At 46.0% G+C, this 20,919-nt stretch overlaps 1 protein-coding gene across 3 annotated transcripts in view; it reads right to left on the bottom strand.

The window, feature by feature from the left end:
• The window catches only part of PIK3C3 (phosphatidylinositol 3-kinase catalytic subunit type 3), a 101,820-nt gene extending 81,510 nt beyond the window's left edge, over positions 1-20,310 (bottom strand). For 2 of the 3 annotated variants that reach the window (XM_072132851.1, XM_072132850.1), the window contains exons 1-4: positions 20,144-20,310; positions 18,527-18,715; positions 9,085-9,228; positions 6,541-6,670 (exon numbers count right to left, since the gene is read on the bottom strand). In XM_072132851.1, the coding sequence (XP_071988952.1) occupies positions 6,541-6,670; positions 9,085-9,228; positions 18,527-18,715; positions 20,144-20,211 (531 nt within the window). In that variant the 5' untranslated portion in view covers positions 20,212-20,310. The remainder of the gene's footprint in view (positions 1-6,540; positions 6,671-9,084; positions 9,229-18,526; positions 18,716-20,143) is intronic. The other variant, XM_072132853.1, reaches the window with a different exon arrangement.
• Between the last annotated feature and the right edge of the window lie 609 nt (positions 20,311-20,919).

Genomic DNA, 20,919 nt, shown 5'->3' with positions numbered 1-20,919 from the left:
GATGCCGTAAATCAGCGCTGGAGATGGCGGACGTATTTATGGCCACGGACTGTTCCCATCTGTCGCTCAAAGCTTCCAAAAAAGTCACCGTCTCTCATGCAAAGAACGAAATAAAGAACCCAACTATAAAGATGTACTGGACGTGGAGGCCACGCGGGGAGCGATAGAGGAAGGCGATGCGATAGGACATCATATAAGACCGCGATGAAGGAAGGACACATAAGGGGTCGCTACACAATAGAACATGTTCCATACAGAGCGTCTGATGTACATTAAAGGGAATCTATCAGCAGGATTGGCCATACAAAGCTGCAGACTTATGTATTGTCCCTGGAGATCAGTGTAATCCTCGTATAGGACAATAGCAGGACTGTAATACAGGAGGTCCCCTACTTAAGAACACTCGATTTACATACGACCCCTAGTTACAAACAGACCTCTGGATATTGGTAACTTACTGTACTTTATCCTTAGGTTACAATGATCAGCTGTAACAGTTATAAAATGTGTCTGTAATGAAGCTTTATTGATATTCCTGGTTCTTATGAAAACCCAACATTTTTTAAATCCAATTGTCACAGAGACCAAAAAAAAAAAAAAAAAATTGTCTGGAACTACAATTATAAACTATATAGTTCCGACTTACATACAAATTCAACTTAAGAACAAACCTACAGAACCCATCCTGTATGTAACCCGGGGACTGCCTGTATATTGATTTATATTCTAGGATTGCAACTGGACTGTGTATACACTGGTATGTGAGATTTTGTCACTACACTCCAGCACAGCCTCTCTCCATGCTGTATCAGACGGCGCCGCTCGGGAATACACAGTGATCTCACAGAGTCCAGCTACAATCCTGGAATAGAAACCTGTATTTCACATCTCTGCTGCTACTAACACCACACACAAAAGGTTCGGTTACACATTGCTCCGGGACAGCTAATGGGCACTGTCTACAGCGTTGTAAAGTCAAATCTGCTGACAGATTCCCTTTAAAGGGTTTGACTCAACAGAGTAGAATGGAATAAAGTCAGATCGCTGGAGGCAGTTCTCGCCTTATAGCAGTGAATGTGACGTGTGCAGCAGAGAGGAGGCCAAGGATCCACCGCTCTCCCCATCTGCTCAGATTCCAGCGGATAAATCTCCAGAGATCTGACACTTCGGCTATATTCACACTGCCGTTGCCCGCTGGACCGTAGCCCCTCTCCATAGGAACATATGGCGCACGGCGCCTTAATACGGGAAAACATAGGACATGTCCTATCTTTTTCCGGGCTATGGAGCGGTACGTCGCCTCCCGTACGGTGCCGTGAGCCCAAAGAAGTGTATGGGGGCCGTATATCGTATATGCCCCCCATACACGTGTGTGAATGTAGCCTTATACCGTATCCTGCGCCTTTACACTGTCGCCACCTGTCGCCAAGCTTTTGTACCCCCCCCCCCACAGGACAGGAGATGATCTGATTGGAGAGGGGCACGATATGCATTTTGCAACATATTAAAAATATAATAAAAAGTGATCAAAAGGTCGTACAGTCCGCAAACGACAGCAAAGAAAACGTCGTCTCATCACGCAAAAAATGACACCACCCACAGCTCTGTACACCGAAGTATGAAAAAGTTATTAGCGGCAAAAAAAAAAAAGTGGAGAAATAAAGATTTTTTTTTTTTCCTACAGGAGGTTTTAATAGTTTTTTAAATGCATTAAAACACAATAAAACCTGTATAAATCTTGTATCGCTGTCATTGTTCCGACCCAAAGAATAAAGTAGACGTGTCATTTGGGGGCCCACAGCGAAAGCCGTAAAAACGGAGCCCATAAAAAAATGGCGCGCGTGCGGTTTTTTTTTCGCCCTGCATTTGGAATTATTTTCCTACTTCCAATGAAAACAGGAGGGAATCATTAAAACGCCGTCATAAGGAAGGGCAATTTGTTACGCGGAAAAACAGCACACACAACGCTCCGTAGATGTGACAAAAAAATTGGTAAAGATTATTGAAGATGGGGACTAAAAAAAAAAAAAATGGAAACGTAGAAGAAAAAAAAAAGGTCGTTAAGGGGTTAAAGAAATTGTCCAGGATCAGGACAATCGGAGCAGCACTATTCATTCCAATGCTTTTTCTAATTTTGGATAAACCCCTCCCGTGCTATTACCGTATTTTCCGGGCCATTAGGCGCACCGGAATATAAGGCGCATGAGTCCGATGCGCCTTATATATGTAATAATTCCATATATAAGGCGCATCGGACTATAAGGCGCAGGGTCCGGGGGCGTGGCGGAGGTCCGGGGGCGGAGCAAAGAAGAGACGCGACGCCGAGACGAAGACGAGACCCGACGAGACACGGCGACGCGGGGAAGGTGAGGGGGAGGTGGAGGAGGGCAGCGGACCATACTTACATAGGTCCCCGCTACCGGAGACAGCAGATCTCCAGCGGGAACTGCAGACCGATGCGGCATACATAGGGCGCACCGGACTATAAGGCGCACTTTGGATTTCCAAGGAAATCCAAGGCTTTTATGTGCGCCTTATAGTCCGGAAAATACGGTATTTCTGGGGTCACGATTAAATTTACACCCTGAGTTACGACTTTCCCGCCTCTTACTAATCGCAGCCAATTAAAGTCATCTCCCTGACCCCAGGATGGGATCCAGAAAGACGTATCGCCCCAAGAGCTAAAGGTTTTGTAAAGCTACAGGCGATCAAGTGACAAGTGTGAACTGCGCTGTGCACCTTAACCCCTTAAGGACGCAGCCATTTTACAGCTTAAGGCTCAGCCCCATTTTTTAGATTCTGACTTGCGTCTCTTTATACGGTTATAACTTTTGAACACTGTCACTTATCAAAGCGATTCTGAGATTGTTTTTTCCCCACATGTTGTACTTCATTTTAGTGGTAAATTTTGGCTGATAAGTTTTGCGTTTATTTACAAAAGAAAAGAAAAAATGATGAATTTTTAGAAAAATTTGCCATTTTCGAAATTCTAAATCACCGCGTTTTCAGGCAGATCGATTTACCACCTAAATAACTTGCAGAATAACATTTCCCATTTGTCTACTTTACATTTTCATAATTTTTGAAATGTTTGGATCATTTATTTTGACGTCACGCGGCCTACAAATCGAATAGCGATTTTCCGTATTTTCGGAATTGACTATTTTGGGGATAAATACTGTTTGAAATCAAATTTTAGATATTTAGCAACAAAACCCCCCTATATAACCAACCCATTTTCAAATCTGCACCCCTCAAACTATCAGAAACAGCATTTACAAAGATTGTTAACCCCTTGAGATCTTCATAGTAATTGAATCAAAATGGCAGTGAAATTTAGAATGGTCAAATTTTGTCGGTTATACGTTCATTTAGCCCTAAAATTTACACATTTCCAAAAGATAAAAAGAGAAAACCCACCATACAATTTGTTCTACAATTTCTCCTGAGTGCAGCGACCCCCCACACGTGGCCGTTACTTGTGTTATGGGGGCACAGCGAGGCGCAGAAGGGAAGGAGCACCCTGCAGCTGCCAGGATTTTAGTTTTCTGGTTGCCCCCTTTTGAAGGCTATAAAATTTTCGCTTTTCCGTTATTGGGGCCATGTGACGGCATTTTTTTTGCGGTATGAGATGCTTTTTCCAGTGTTGCCATTTTGGGGTTGGTATCACCTATTGTTGAAAATTTAGGAACTTTTTTTGAGGTCATGAGTAGAAAAGCATCAATTCTGTACTGGATTTTTAACTTTTTTTTTTTTTGGTGTTCACCGTATATCCTAATAATCCTGTTATCTTTATTCTATGGGTCGATACGATTACGGGAATACCAGACATGAATATATTTTCTTATGTTTTACTAAATTTGCCAAATAAAACCCTAATGTGGGGAAAAATCTATCATTTTTGCATCGCCGTCTTCCAAGTGGCATAACATTGTTACGTTTTTGGCTACAGAGCTGGTTGATGGCTTGTTTTTTGCGGGACATGTTGTTCTTTGCAACAGTATCATTCTGGAGTACATATGTTTTGTTGATCACTTTTTATTGCATTTTTAGTGGGATATAATAGGTAAAAATCATAATTTTTGGCGGGTTTTTAACGGGTTTTTTTTACGGCGTTCATCATATGGGTTCAATAGTTATTTAGTTTTATTCTATGGATTGTTACGGACGCGGTGATACTATATATGTGGGGTTTGTGTTATGATTTAGACTTTTTTGAGCGTTATATGTCTCTTTATATGTTTTGGGGCTTATGGGCATTTTTAGTGATTTATAAAGTAATTTTTTATTGAAAAACATTTTTTTTTACATTTTTTTACATGATCCACCATGGGATATGAACAAGCAATCATCTGATTGCTTGTTCTTGATAATACTCTGCAATACTAATGTATTGCAGGGTATTATCAGTGCCAGCCTATGCAGATGCATAGGCTGACACTTTGCCTTTAAGATGATGTCACAGACGCCATCTTAAAGGCAATGCCTTCAGGCTTCTCTGGGGTCCCGATCGGACCCCATAGGAGCCAAAACAGCGATCGCCCCCCCCCCCCCCCGAAAACGGTGCGGGGGGGCCGATCGTGGGGTAAAGACCCCCAGAAGGCATGTTAAATGCCGCGGTCGCGTTGACCGCGGCATTTAACGGGTTAAACACCCGCGATCGGAGCCCACTCCGACCGCGGGTGTTAGCCGGGGATGTCAGCGGTAGATTACCGCTGAATTCCCGCGGCTAGCGATGCCGGTTCGGCTGCTGTGCAGCGCTGAACCGGCATCGTCTCCGCGCAGTAGCTGTACTGCGCTGAGCGCTAATCGTCGGAAGCTGCGCAGTACAGCTACGGCGCGGAGCGCTAAGGGGTTAAAGAGGACCTGTCACCCAATTTATCGGCACTAGGAGATGTTACTAAAGTAAGCAGCTCCTAGAGCTTGAACAAACGCCGCAGAGTTAGAATAATAGCGTTAACGGAAACCTCCAGTAATGCTATCAAACACTGCGGCGGGGTACAATGTAATCGTCAGACAGCTCGCAAAGCTGTCCGACGTATTCATGACGGGGCGTGGCTAGGGCGTGGCAGTCACTGCCGGCCTATGGAGCGAGCGGGACGGTCCGCGTTAGAAGCAGCGCCTTACTTTAGTAATCAGCTCCTAGTGCCGAAAATTTAGGTGACAGGTCCTCTTTAAACTTTCATGTGTAGCAGGTTCTGGGAGTGTGTCCACCTCTTACTGGGTCAAACTTTTTCTTTAATTTGCAAAATCTCACACTTTAAAACAAAGTTGCAGGAAGGCGCTTATGATACTAAGGCGCTGGTTTGCAGTTTCACGAGTGTCTTATAATAAAAGACTATATAAATGAGTGTACGTTATACACATTCTTTATACCAAAAGTTCAGGGGGTCCAACCCCTGTAACATCAAAGTAATTCCAAACTTTTTGGTGAGCTCTGTGCAGCGCTGCGTTACCTGTGAGCGCTATATAAACAAAAGAAGTATTATTATTAAACCAACAGGATTGGGAGATCAGGACTCATGTTCCTATAATCACTGAATGGAGCAGCAGGTCAACTTGCATCTGCACAAGATTGAAGGACCTGCAAAGCCCCTGATAGGCGAATGATCCAGTAGTCAGGATTATACTGGGGGAGGGGAGTCTTTACAACATGAGAAAAGGCTCTCAAGATCACATCTTCAAGACTTTCTGTGACATATGTACATGTAGAGCTCAGTGGGTATTCCCCATTAAGCCGCTCTCCTCATCCCTGATCATGTGATGTCACACAGGTGCACGGCTCCTTATATCCCTGGTCGTGTGATGTCACACAGGTGCACGGCTCGTTATATCCCTAGTCATGTGATGTCACACAGGTGCACGGCTCGTTACATCCCTAGTCATGTGATGTCACACAGGTGCACTGCTCGTTATTTCCCTGGTCATGTGATATCACACAGGTGCACAGCTCCTTATATCCCTGATCATGTGATATCACACAGGTGCATGGCTCGTTATATCCCTGGTCATGTGATATCACACAGGTGCACGGCTCGTTATATCCCTGGTCATGTGATGTCACACAGGTGCACGGCTCGTTATATCCCTGGTCATGAGATATCACAAAGGTGGATGGCTTGTTATATCCCCAGTCATGTGATGTCACACAGGTGCATGGCTCGTTATATCCCTGGTCATGTGATATCACACAGGTGCATGGCTCATTATATCCCTGGTCATGTGATATCACACAGGTGCACGGCTCGTTATATCCCTGGTCATGTGATGTCACACAGGTGCACAGCTCCTTATATCCCTGATCATGTGATGTCACACAGGTGCACGGCTCCTTATATCCCTGATCATGTGATGTCACACAGGTGCACAGCTCCTTAAATCCCTGATCATGTGATGTCACACAGGTGCATGGCTCATTATATCCCTGGTCATGTGATGTCACACAGGTGCACGTATCGTTATATCCCTGGTCATGTGATGTTATAACATAGAAGAAACACACAGATCATAGTGAATAGGACAATGGAGGACAGGGATTACCTTGGCCAATCTGCTCATCTGATCTTCAGACAAGGAGCTGCTCGTCCTTCCTGGGGTTTTGGTTGGCTCCGAGCCGTCGGCTTCAATATTAGGCCACACCTTGAGGTCATGCATCCCCTGCCTGAACATCCTGGAGGACAGAACACAGAACATCACTATATACAATTGTATCAATAGCGATTCCTCTCCTGTACTATTATCAGTTACAGGGTACAACGTCCCACACAGTGTAGACCCAGGGATCACTCAGCAAACAAACATTATCTTACCCTATTCAAAAACTGACTGCACTTTACCCCAAGATCCCCCTCCCCAAAATCACAGGCGAAGACATCCATGATAATCAGATATAGGGAGCTGGTTAGAGGGTCCCAGGCAGCGCCTCCATGTGTCTCTGGGGTCACAGATCTTCATCCGACCAACACTCTACATGTACCAATAACAATCAATGTGCCTCCGTTTTCACCTCTTAAGATGGAAATCTGCTTTATATGGTTCTCATTTAAAGGGGTTCCCCTCCCACAAAGACATGATTCTTAAATATACTCAGGATAACAAAATAACACGTTCTCTAATTTACTGTAATTACCAAAAATCCAGCATGTCACACATATAATTCCAACCTGTCTCTATCAGTCCTGGTGTTTACAATTTTGGTTGCCCATAGACCCAACCATGGATCTTCCGACTTTAGGGTCGGGAGGACATATTGTTCTCCTGTCTGACGCTTGCACTGAGCTTCTCTCTGCCTCCAGCCCCCCTTCTTGCCGGTGTGGGGAGAGTAAAGCTACAAGCTACAGACAGATAAGATCTTTATCCTTGGGAAGGCGAGGGAGGCAGAGCAGAGCTGACAGTGTGTGTTATGGCTGAGACTGTGCAGAGCTGACTGTGTCATTGTGTGTTATATGCATCTCATGGATCGCATCATCTCTCATCTCTGATCTGTCTGATCTCTATTTCTATGTGTCAGATACTAGTAGAATATTCAGAAGCTAAATAAAAGTGTAGATAAACCCTGTACCCTGATAATCTAAGCACATTGTCAGCACACAGCATCTCATAGCACAGAGGGATCATGAAGTGTCTGCTAAGAGAGTCCCCGCTCACACTCTGGAATCTTACACTGACCATCACCGAGTGATAGGAGCTAAAAGAGCAATAACACTGAGTAACATTGAAAAGGAAGGGGTTACAAATGATCTTTATTGTGTAAGCATCACAATATTGAAATTTGAGAATATTCTTTCATGGAAAAACCCCTTTAAGTTTTTGTTTCGTTTTTGTTTAACTTTGAAGGCTAAATCCAAATGAGGGACAGAACTTTCATAAATTATTCAGCTTTGTAAACTTCCTGAACTAAGGTTCAGTGTCTCCCTATTTTTAAGATCTTCAAAAGCTCTTTAATTAATGAGAACATGTAAAGTATAAAGCAGTGGTCCCCGTCCTTTTTGTATTCGAGGACCGGCTGCAACCAAACATTTTTTCCAGGGACCGGAACCACGATTGGGAACTACCGGTATAAAGGAATTTAAAGGAAATCTACCATAAAAATCCATCCTGATAAAACCAGCTACAGCACAGAGGGGCTCTGGTAACACCCCCAAGAGCCCTTCTGGCTCTTTAGCATAATTATAAAAGTTGAAAAATTTTAGAAGGAAGGAGCCATGGATAGCAAATATAAGAAGATTCCCACAGGTGCCTGGATCTATGAGTAATGTCCCTGGGTTATCAGGATGGATTTTCATAATTTTTATACAGGGATCCATCTTATCAAATAAAAACTAAACAGTTTTTAATATTACTAAAATTCTGTATCCGCAATGTTCCTGGGCCAAGAATCTCATAAGAGTCTCTGATCTAGACAGTATCTTCACAGTGTTAAAGAGAGCCTGTCACTTATCTACCAGCTCCTCAGGTCGGGGATGATATAACCTTCTATAATTCCCTCTTTCATGTGAAATCTCATCCATTTACCTATTAAAATAATCTTCCCCAATGTCAGGCAAATACCTCATCATCACACGAGACGAGTCAAGTTTAGTGGTTGCACGGGGAGTGTTGACTCAGAAGCCTCTATCTTCTGTTCTATAGCACCTAGAAACAGGTTACTGGTGTCATAGTAAAGATAAGAATCCCATCTTTCAGATGACATCAGGCTTATGGCTTTGAACTACAGAACTGGAGATACAGGCCATAAGCCTGATATCTGAAAAGATAACACCAGCAGCATGTTTCTAGGTGCTATAAAACGCAAGACAGGGGCCTTCTGAAGTGACACTACCCCTGTAGCTGATAAACTTGACACCTCTCATACGATAATGAGATGAGAAGAGTCATATTTGCCCCGACTGTGGGGGATATTTTTGATAAACAGGTACAAATTCACAAAAAAAGAGGGAATACTAGGACATTTCATCCCCGAGCTGAGGGCGCGGTAGTTCAGTGGCATAAAACCTGTTCTCTTTAAGCCTCCTGTATTGGACATGAATGGTGGAGAATCCCCTGTACAGGTCACACAGGCCTGACCACCAGCCACATACTTACCCATACTTCCCAAACAGAGACACGGTCGTCCCTCCCACAGGAACCGCTTTGCCGGGTCCGTACACATCCCATATAGTGAGGACCACCTGTGCACTTCTGGGGAGATCCGCGTACTTCACCGGGAGCTTCAGCCATTCATTCCAGCTACAAAGACACAAAAAGTTACTAATAAAGAGCAATAACCCCACATATCCACGGAGCTGTATGAATAGATACAGACCAGCTGCCTGTGATGGAGAGGGGTCATGGTTCAGGGGTCATGCTAGTGAGTGATCGGACTAGTGATATGTCCTTACATCCCACCTCGGGGATAACTGTATACACCGCAGCTACAGGGAACTTCAATGTGACCCCATACAGGTATATGTGACTGCAAGCCTCAGGGACCCCCGCCAATCATAAAAAGATGCCATATCTTAGGGTTCACAGCTGTGTCAATGGCAAACCAGGCAAAGGAAAGAGAAAAACGGAAATTGCAATTATTTGGATGCATTCTAGCACCAACATCAATATACAGTGTACAATTAGTAGGAGAATCTAATGTGGTTATTTATGTCAAAGCACAAATTAGGATGGGACAATATAATGGATAAAGTTACATTGTAATATATATATACACACAAGAATATAACAGTATACCCTTATAGATTTCTGAACTGTTTGTCTCTTTACTCTTAGGGATAAAAATAAATTAACTAAAGAACGGATGGACTATCATACAAGTCACCTTCTGTGCCCGTTCCCCTCATCCTCATAGACTGTAAGCTCTTGTGTCATCCCCTCATCCTCATAGACTGTAAGCTCTTGTGTCACCCCCTCATCCTCATAGACTGTAAGCTCTTGTGTCACCCCCTCATTCTCATAGACTGTAAGCTCTTGTGTCACCTCCTCATCCTCATAGACTGTAAGCTCTTGTGTCACCTCCTCATCCTCATAGACTGTAAGCTCTTGTGTCACCCCTCATCCTCATAGACTGTAACCTCGTGTCACCCCCTCATCCTCATAGACTGTAAGCTCTTGTGTCACCCACTCATCCTCATAGACTGTAAGCTCTTGTGTCACCCCCTCATCCTCATAGACTGTAAGCTCTTGTATCCCCCCTCATCCTCATAGACTGTAAGCTCTTGTGTCACCCCCTCATCCTCATAGACTGTAAGCTCTTGTGTCACCGCCTCATCCTCATAGACTGTAAGCTCTTGTGTCACCGCCTCATCCTCATAGACTGTAAGCTCTTGTGTCACCCCTCATCCTCATAGACTGTAAGCTCTTGTGTCACCCCCTCATCCTCATAGACTGTAAGCTCTTGTGTCTCCCCCTCATCCTCATAGACTGTAAGCTCGTGTCACCCCCTCATCCTCATAGACTGTAAGCTCTTGTGTCACCCCCTCATCCTCATAGACTGTAAGCTCTTGTGTTACTCCCTCATCCTCATAGACTGTAAGCTCTTGTGTCACCCCCTCATCCTCATAGTCTGTAAGCTCTTGTGTCACCCCCTCATCCTCATAGTCTGTAAGCTCTTGTATCACCCCTCATCCTCATAGTCTGTAAGCTCTTGTATCACCCCTCATCCTCATAGACGGTAAGCTCTTGTGTCTTCCACCCTCATCCTCATAGACTGTAAGCTCTTGTGTCACCCCCTCATCCTCATAGACTGTAAGCTCTTGTGTCACCCCTCATCCTTATAGACTGTAAGCTCTTGTGTCTCCCCTCATCCTCATAGACTGTAAGCTCTTGTGTCACCCCCTCATCCTCATAGACTGTAAGCTCTTGTGTCACCCCCTCATCCTTATAGACTGTAAGCTCTTGTATCACCCCTCATCCTCATAGACGGTAAGCTCTTGTGTCTTCCACCCTCATCCTCATAGACTGTAAGCTCTTGTGTCCCCCCTCATCCTCATAGACTGTAAGCTCTTGTGTCACCCCCTCATCCTCATAGACTGTAAGCTCTTGTGTCACCCCCTCATCCTCATAGACTGTAAGCTCTTGTGTCACCCCCTCATCCTCATAGACGGTAAGCTTTTGTGTCTTCCACCCTCATCCTCATAGACTGTAAGCTCTTGTGTCACCCCCTCATCCTCATAGACTGTAAGCTCTTGTATCACCCCTCATCCTCATAGACGGTAAGCTCTTGTGTCTTCCACCCTCATCCTCATAGACTGTAAGCTCTTGTGTCACCCCCTCATCCTCATAGACTGTAAGCTCTTGTGTCACCCCTCATCCTCATAGACTGTAAGCTCTTGTGTCACCCCCTCATCCTCATAGACTGTAAGCTCTTGTGTCACCCCCTCATCCTCATAGACTGTAATCTCTTGTGTCACCCCTCATCCTCATAGACTGTAATCTCTTGTGTCACCCATCATCCTCATAGACTGTAAGCTCTTGTGTCACCCCCTCATCCTCATAGACTGTAAGCTCTTGTGTCACCCCCTCATCCTCATAGACTGTAAGCTCTTGTGTCACCCCCTCATCCTCATAGACTGTAAGCTCTTGTGTCACCCCCTCATCCTCATAGACTGTAAGCTCTTGTGTCCCCCCTCATCCTCATAGACTGTAAGCTCTTGTGTCACCCCCTCATCCTCATAGACTGTAAGCTCTTGTGTCACCCCCTCATCCTCATAGACTGTAAGCTCTTGTGTCCCCCCTCATCCTCATAGACTATTAGCTCTGGTGCATACGGTCCTCACTCCTGTTGTTTCATCGGATCACGTTATCACTCTGTAATGTCTTGTCTTATTTGTATCTGTCCCCCATGATCAGTACAGCGCCGCGGAATATGATGGCGCTATAGAAATAAAGCTTTATTACTTTTATTATTATTATTTCAGTTTTTTCTATCTGAAAGTGAAGAGCGCTCTCTAATGGCCGTTACTTGTAAAAACTTTATGTGGGTCGTTTATCGTTAGTCGGGACATTGGTGAGCGTCTTCTTTTGTCTTTTCTGGGTTTTGGACAGTTTTCTTGGAGGGTGATGTATCAGGTTTGTGCGTCTGTTGGTTTTTTGGCTTTTTTTTTTTTTTTTTTTTTTTTTTTAAGTCTCAAATAATTTTGCAATACTTTTCTAAACTTTTGCCTACGTCTGCCCCGGACTGGAATTTATTTGGTCCAAAATTGCGTAATTTTACTCCAGTGACTATTTTTTTTTTTTTTTTAATGTCCACATCTGGATTTTAAAGGAAACCGACATCTGGTGGCCGGTTACTGTAATGTAGTGTAACTTATTACTTTTTGTGATTACATTTCCCCAGTCCCCGGGTTACATACAAGATAGGTTCCATAGGCTTGTAGTTAGGTTGTATTTGTATGTAAGTCGAAACTGTATATTTTATAATTGTTTTTCCAGATACATTTTTTTTTGCCCCAGTGACAATTGGAGTTTCAAACTTTTTTGCTGTAATGGGACCAAGGATTATCAATAAAGCTTCATTACAGACACCTTACAGCTGATCATTGCAGCCTGGGACTATAGTAACATCCAGAGAGGTCACCAGAGGTCAGAGGGGTCTGTCTGTAACTACGGGTCTTCTGTAAGTCAGGCGTCCTTAAGTAGGGGACAGTCTCTGTACGCAAATTTTCTTGAGAGGCTACTTGGGGAACAATGAGCTGGAGCTATGCCTACCCCACGCCTCAGTGACCTCTTTCGTTCTCTCCTACCCCAGTCTTCAGGGCGCCATCTGAGCAGCCGGGTTCTCAGATGAGGAGCAGCCTTAGTAGGTAGGTCCGTGATGGTAGGTTTCCTTTAATAATATATCAGATGCAACACTGACAAATCCTTGTGTGTCCAACTTTGTCAGGTGAAAATTCACTAACATGAAAGCCCAAGATAATGACCCCCTATACAGCAGTGATGGCGAACCTTTTAGCGTCCAAGTGCCCAAACTGCAAACCCAAATCCCCTTCATTTATCGCGAGGTGCCAACCAAAATTAGAGGGGTAACTTATTGCTCCCTGTTCTTCAACAATGTTCAATCTTGCAGGCCTCCTGAGGACACCAACACAGTAGAAAGAAGGAGGGAAAATCTGCATCATAGTAGCTTCTTTCCAGTGTCCCTCTGTACACAGAGAATCATGGGACCAGCAGGAGGTCCTTCAGAGATAATTAGGCCCTGTACACATTCTCCCTCTTCCTACAGGTAGCCAAGAAAGTCACTGAAAAGCCACGGAAATATCACTGAAACCAGCATCTTTGCTTGGAACTACAGGAAAATTCTGTCTAGTGTGCTGGGGCGATGGCCCGGGTGCCCACAGAAAGAGCTTGGAGTGCCGCCTCTGGCACCCGTGCCATAGGTTCGCCACCACTGCCCTATAAAAAAAAAATATATATATATATATATTATCACTTTTCCAGCAGTCATTGTAGTTTGCCCCAGGGGTAGTATAGGGCTGAGGCATTGTAAGCGTCATGTGATCGCCCCCCCCCCCTGCTCCATCATGTGATCGCCCCCGTGCTCCGTCATTTGATCTGCATTACAACCTCATCCATGGAAGAGGAGGAGGATGTCTGGTCACAGGACTCTTCCGGATCTGTGATGATGCAGCTTAGACTCTGGCCTCTAAAACTTCACTAGTTCCTGGGAACAAATAGCAATTCACACAGAACGTCTACAATATAAGCAGGCAAAGGCATATAGCCATAAGTCCAGCACAAAAAGGTGGAGAGGTAAAAGGATATTCTTTATTGTTCAAGGATAAAAGCCTCCACACAGGACATCACAGGCGGCGTCACAGACCGACGCGTTTCGACACAACAGTGTCTTTATCAAGGTCTAACACAAACACATATGGACTTACTATTTAAGGAGACCGTGTCCAAGAAGCTCCGCCCCGCGCCGCTGAGAAGCTGGTCACGTGACCGGAGCCGATTGGACCGGAGTCAAAATAGATATAATAAAACATCACATTATAATAAAAAACATCAGCATGTTTGGTGAGATAACCACACGGAGAAGGATACAGATTTCGTATGTGATAAGGCAAAATATTGCTTAAAGCGTCTAAAACAAAGTATTAGATATATCTTGTTAATCAAGAGGATTGAAAGAGTATTACAGATCGACATGGATGACCAAAACGTGGAATGAGCTGATGTGTAGGTATGGACTGGCATCTGTCAACATTTGCTAACATTTGCTAACATTTATCAACATCTGTCAACATTAGTCAGAATTTTGCCAACATTTATCTGTGCCCATTTTAATATCTTAATATTATTTCTTAGTAGAATCGATCTCAGTAGCATAGAATGATGTCTTGTCTGGCATTGAGACCTTTGGGTATCCTCGTCTCTAGTGAAAAGATCCAAAAGGATTCCCTATTCAATAACTTTCTCTGATGGTCTCCACCCCTCTTAGGGCGTTTAACCCTTTCAATAGCCTGCCACGTGAAACCTGTGCAATCCCTATCATGTATGCTCCTAAAGTGCCGTGAAACAGCAGATACATTAATTGAGTTGCCAGTGACATCGGACAAGTGTCGACGTAATCTAATTTTTAGCGGACCAGTGGTACAACCCACGTATTGGATCCTGCACACAGTGCACGAAATCACATAAACAACATATGTGGTGTTGCAATTAACATAGGATTTCATAGTGTACTGTTTGCCCGTAGAGTAAGAGGAAACTTGATTACCCTGTGTGAGATAGGAACACATTTTACATACCCGATGCCCACATTTGTGATTGCCTGGGTATGCAAGCCATGTCGGGGTTACACCAGTGGTGTTTTGGTATAAACTTGGGGAAAGTTGATTTCCTAAAGTAGGAGCCCTTTTTGGAATAAATCTGATGCCACCTTTAACTATATTATACAATTCTGGATCTCTTGTGAGAATAGGGAGATTTTTCTTAATAATGCCTTTTATTGCATTAAACTGTCTGCTGAATGGAGTGCTGAACGTAAGAGTGTTATCAGTCTGTGCCCCACTCCGAGTCCTCTTTTTACTGTCCCCATGCAGGAGTTCCCATCTACTGACTGCCCCTATCCGATGTTCTGCCCGCCTGATAGTGTCAGGTTGGTAACCTCTCTCCTGTAACCTATTAGAGAGGGATAACATTTCTTTTTTGAGACATTCATCCTCCGAACAGTTTCTCTTGGTCCTGACCAACTCCCCATACGGAATGTTATTTTTAACATGTAACGGGTGACATGAGGAGGCTAGTAAAATTGAGTTTCCAGCAGTCTCCTTACGATATGGGGCCACACATACCCGTTACTGTGTCCCCCTCAAGATGACATCCAGAAACGGGACACGGTCTCCCCCAAAATGATATGTGAAAACCAAGTTCATATCATTTCTGTTCAGATAGAGGGCAAACTCCTGGAAGAGAGACCTGCTCCCGGTCCACACCCACACCAGGTCATCTATATACCTCCCCAACCACCTGATAGATACCCGGTGCGGGTTATCGACCGAGAACACAAATCTCTCCTCCCATTGAATCATATAGATATTAGCAAATGAGGGAGAAAATTTAGCCCCCATGGGAGCACCCTCTACCTGAAAGAAGAACTGGTCGTTAAACAAAAAGAAATTGTTTTTAAGCAAAAACTCTGTGGCCAAGAGCAAAAATTCTTTTAGCTCACTAGTGTAATTACTATAGGTGTCTAAATGTTTACTGAGATAACATAAACCCAAATTGTGGGGAATGGACGAGTATAATGCCACTACATCCGTGGTGGCCCAACTATATGTGTCTTGCCACTCTAATTTGTCTACTATTTGGAGGACATGTTTAGTGTCTCTGAGAAATGTGGGGGAGATTCTGGTGAGGGGTTGTAAAAAATGATCAACCCAAGCCCCTAATCTTTCCCCTAAACTTCCAATACCTGCCACTATTGGACGTAGTGGTGGTGGGAAGACCCCTTTATGTGTTTTCGGGAGGGAGTATCTATATGATTCAATGGGAGGAGAGATTTGTGTTCTCGGTCGATAACCCGCACCGGGTATCTATCAGGTGGTTGGGGAGGTATATAGATGACCTGGTGTGGGTGTGGACCGGGAGCAGGTCTCTCTTCCAGGAGTTTGCCCTCTATCTGAACAGAAATGATATGAACTTGGTTTTCACATATCATTTTGGGGGAGACCGTGTCCCGTTTCTGGATGTCATCTTGAGGGGGACACAGTAACGGGTATGTGTGGCCCCATATCGTAAGGAGACTGCTGGAAACTCAATTTTACTAGCCTCCTCATGTCACCCGTTACATGTTAAAAATAACATTCCGTATGGGGAGTTGGTCAGGACCAAGAGAAACTGTTCGGAGGATGAATGTCTCAAAAAAGAAATGTTATCCCTCTCTAATAGGTTACAGGAGAGAGGTTACCAACCTGACACTATCAGGCAGGCAGAACATCGGATAGGGGCAGTCAGTAGATGGGAACTCCTGCATGGGGACAGTAAAAAGAGGACTCGGAGTGGGGCACAGACTGATAACATTCTTACGTTCAGCACTCCATTCAGCAGACAGTTTAATGCAATAAAAGGCATTATTAAGAAAAATCTCCCTATTCTCACAAGAGATCCAGAATTGTATAATATAGTTAAAGGTGGCATCAGATTTATTCCAAAAAGGGCTCCTACTTTAGGAAATCAACTTTCTCCAAGTTTATACCAAAACACCAATGGTGTAACCCCGACATGGCTTGCATACCCAGGCAATCACAAATGTGGGCATCGGGTATGTAAAATGTGTTCCTATCTCACACAGGGTAATCAAGTTTCCTCTTACTCTACGGGCAAACAGTACACTATGAAATCCTATGTTAATTGCAACACCACATATGTTGTTTATGTGATTTTGTGCACTGTGTGCAGGATCCAATACGTGGGTTGTACCACTGGTCCGCTAAAAATTAGATTACGTCGACACTTGTCCGATGTCACTGGCAACTCAATTAATGTATCTGCTGTTTCACGGCACTTCAGGAACATACATGATAGGGATTGCACAGGTTTCACGTGGCAGGCTATTGAAAGGGTTAACCGCCCTAAGAGGGGTGGAGACCATCAGAGAAAGTTATTGAATAGGGAATCCTTTTGGATCTTTTCACTAGAGACGAGGATACCCAAAGGTCTCAATGCCAGACAAGACATCATTCTATGCTACTGAGATCGATTCTACTAAGAAATAATATTAAGATATTAAAATGGGCACAGATAAATGTTGGCAAAATTCTGACTAATGTTGACAGATGTTGACAAATGTTGACAAATGTTGACAAATGTTGACAAATGTTGACAAATGTTGACAAATGTTGGCAAATGTTGACAAATGTTGACAAATGTTGGCAAATGTTGGCAAATGTTGGCAAATGTTAGCAAATGTTAGCAAATGTTGACAGATGCCAGTCCATACCTACACATCAGCTCATTCCACGTTTTGGTCATCCATGTCGATCTGTAATACTCTTTCAATCCTCTTGATTAACAAGATATATCTAATACTTTGTTTTAGACGCTTTAAGCAATATTTTGCCTTATCACATACGAAATCTGTATCCTTCTCCGTGTGGTTATCTCACCAAACATGCTGATGTTTTTTATTATAATGTGATGTTTTATTATATCTATTTTGACTCCGGTCCAATCGGCTCCGGTCACGTGACCAGCTTCTCAGCGGCGCGGGGCGGAGCTTCTTGGACACGGTCTCCTTAAATAGTAAGTCCATATGTGTTTGTGTTAGACCTTGATAAAGACACTGTTGTGTCAAAACGCGTCGGTCTGTGACGCCGCCTGTGATGTCCTGTGTGGAGGCTTTTATCCTTGAACAATAAAGAATATCCTTTTACCTCTCCACCTTTTTGTGCTGGACTTATGGCTATATGCCTTTGCCTGCTGTGTCTACGGTCATGCTCCTGACCGGTCCGTGCACATTAGGACAAGAGGGGTCGTCCTCATTTGTGGTGTGAGCCGGGGCTGGAGGTACTTGTTACCGACTGCATACTTTTTCTTTGTCTACAATATAAGGCCTCAGTAACATGACCGTTGTGCGGCTGGATATACCTCCCCATATGGTGCACGGGTGACAGATAGAGCAGCTCCATCTTATCCCGTGTTTACAGCTGGACACCACTGGTCATCCCACTTCCTCCTCTCCAGCGCGCTGCCGACCGCTCGCCCACGGTCGTGTGAATCCACCCGAATACGGATATAACATCTCCAGAAGCCCCTGCAGCAGCACGTCACAGCTCACACTCCCCTCTGTACTTCCCACAATCCTGGCAACAGTGACCACACAGAGGGAGGGGGAAGTGCTCCTTCAGAAAGTAACAGCCTGTGCAGCTGCAGCATGGAGGGGCTATGGTAACACCCCCAGAGCGGTTCTAGATTTTAGAAGGTAGGAGGCCATGGATATAAAGTATAAGAGGATCACCACAGTCCCGGTGCCTGGCGCAGGTCATATTTCAGATACTTTTGTAGTCAGGGAATGGGGTGGCTCTGCACTTACTTCCATCGGGTGCTGAAAGCTTTGTAAGACGTCCGCACCGGGAGGGCTAAGGGTTTCCCTTCTGCATAGACCTGACAGGTGACGTAGAGGTCGGAGCAGGCCTCCTGGTACAGCCCGGAGAACTTCAGCATGGGGTCCTCCAGCACCGCCTTGTAGCTCCGCTGCTCGCGCTTCCCCTCCAGACTTCCTCTAATTACACAGAAAGATTCCCAGGAGTTACATAAAATGTCATTTATTGTGAATCTTATCCAAATCCAGCAGCTTCACCTCTCACCCCTCCCCCATCATCTAACCACAGCTTCACCTGTACAGCTAGCAGCACCCCGGGGGTGAGGGGCAGGGGTGATATTAGGGGTACAGCACTGGGGCGACAATGAGGGAAGGGGGGGCATTCTGGGTAAAGAGCTTAGGGTGGTGTGGAATTGGAGGGGCAGGGAGTAACTGGGTGAGGAGTGAAATTGGGGTAACAGAATATGGGTACAGTGTCACACGCTGGGGGAGGGGTGAGGTTGGGGGTCACATGCTGGGGGGAGGGGTGACATGGGGGTCACATGCTGGGGGGAGGGGTGACATGGGGGTCACATGCTGGGGGAGGGGTGACATGGGGGTCACACGCTGGGGGAGGGGTGAGGTTGGGGGTCACACGCTGGGGGAGGGGTGAGGTTGGGGGTGACTCGCTGGGGGAGAGGTAAGGTTGGGGGTCACACGCTGGGGGAGGTATGAGGTTGGGGGTCACACGCTGGGGGAGGTGTGAGGTTGGGGGTCACATGTTGGGGGGAGGGGGTGACATGGGGGTCACATGCTGGGGGGAGGGGTGACATGGGGGTCACATGCTGGGGGGAGGGGTGACATGGGGGTCACATGCTGGGGGGAGGGGTGACATGGGGGTCACATGCTGGGGGGAGGGGTGACATGGGGGTCACATGCTGGGGGGAGGGGTGACATGGGGGTCACACGCTGGGGGAGGGGTGAGGTTGGGGGTCAGACACTGGGGGAGGGGTGAGGTTGGGGGTCATACGCTGGGGGAGGGGTGAGGTTGGAGGTCACACGCTGGGGGAGGGGTGAGGTTGGGGGTCACATGTTGGGGGGAGGAGTGACATGGGGGTCATATGCTGGGGGAGGGGTGAGGTTGGGGGTCACACGCTGGGGGAGGGGTGAGGTTGGGGGTCACATGTTGGGGGGAGGAGTGACATGGGGGTCATATGCTGGGGGGAGGGGGGAGGTTGGGGGTCACATGTTGGGGGGAGGGGTGACATGGGGGTCATATGCTGGGGGAGGGGTGAGGTTGGGGGTCACATGTTGGGGGGAGGAGTGACATGGGGGTCATATGCTGGGGGAGGGGTGAGGTTGGGGGTCACATGTTGGGGGGGAGGGGTGACATGGGGGTCACATGCTGGGGGGAGGGGTGACATGGGGGTCACATGCTGGGGGGAGGGGTGACATGGGGGTCACATGTTGGGGGGGAGGGGTGACATGGGGGTCACATGTTGGGGGGGAGGGGTGACATGGGGGTCACATGCTGGGGGGAGGGGTGGCATGGGGGTCACATGCTGGGGGGAGGGGTGACATGGGGGTCACACGCTGGGGGAGGGGCTGCAGGGCCGGCGGGTGACTCACATCTTGAGCTGTACACTGATGTCCAGGTCGCAGCTGTACACGTAGTAGAATCTGTCCGCCTCCCCCATGGCCGCGGCTGGAGATTCCGACCCCTCCGGCTCTAGCGCAGGAAAACAGGACAACAACACAGGCGCCCGGCCTGACCCGGATACGATCCCTCATTGGCTGCGCGAGGTCATTCACTTCCGCAATCTACAGCGCAGCCATGACAACAGGAAACAGCTCGTCCAATCAGAGCGTAGAAGGAACCGCCGTCTCCGCCTTCCTCGTCCTGTCACGTGATGATCAGCTGGCGGCCGCTTCCGGTCACGCGGCGCCATGTTGTGGCTGGCGGAGTTTTGGTTTGTACAGTAATGGATCCTGTAGTGACCACTGGTGCGGCCCGAGGCCCGGCTCCTGCTCTCCTGGGGCTCTGCACGGAGAGTTTGCCGAGTCATCCTCTTATATTTGGAGAATTAGAAGAGTAAATGTTTAACTTAATGAATGAAAACTTTTTTGTCTGATCTGAGCAGCAGTGTGTGAATACTGACCAGCGTCTTATATATATAATACAATGGGTGCGGTCCTCTCAGGGCGCTGACACCCATATAGACTCTCAATAATGAACTCCGCCACGTGCAAAACATAACGGCCCCGATATTATTGTGTCTGCGCTAGTTTTTTCTCTAAGTCTGCACGAAAAAAATTGTCTTTGGAGCTTGCACGTGTATTTTAGTGTTTGCGCCATAATTGTGTCGCCGCTGCTCTTTGTCCGAAAGTTTAGAAAACTGCACCTA

Source organism: Engystomops pustulosus, chromosome 1 (assembly GCF_040894005.1).
Source record: "Engystomops pustulosus chromosome 1, aEngPut4.maternal, whole genome shotgun sequence".
In the NCBI taxonomy this organism is placed as follows: Eukaryota; Metazoa; Chordata; class Amphibia; order Anura; family Leptodactylidae; genus Engystomops; species Engystomops pustulosus.
Note: the sequence above shows the minus strand (reverse complement) of the source record. Positions and strands in the feature narration are given on the sequence as shown.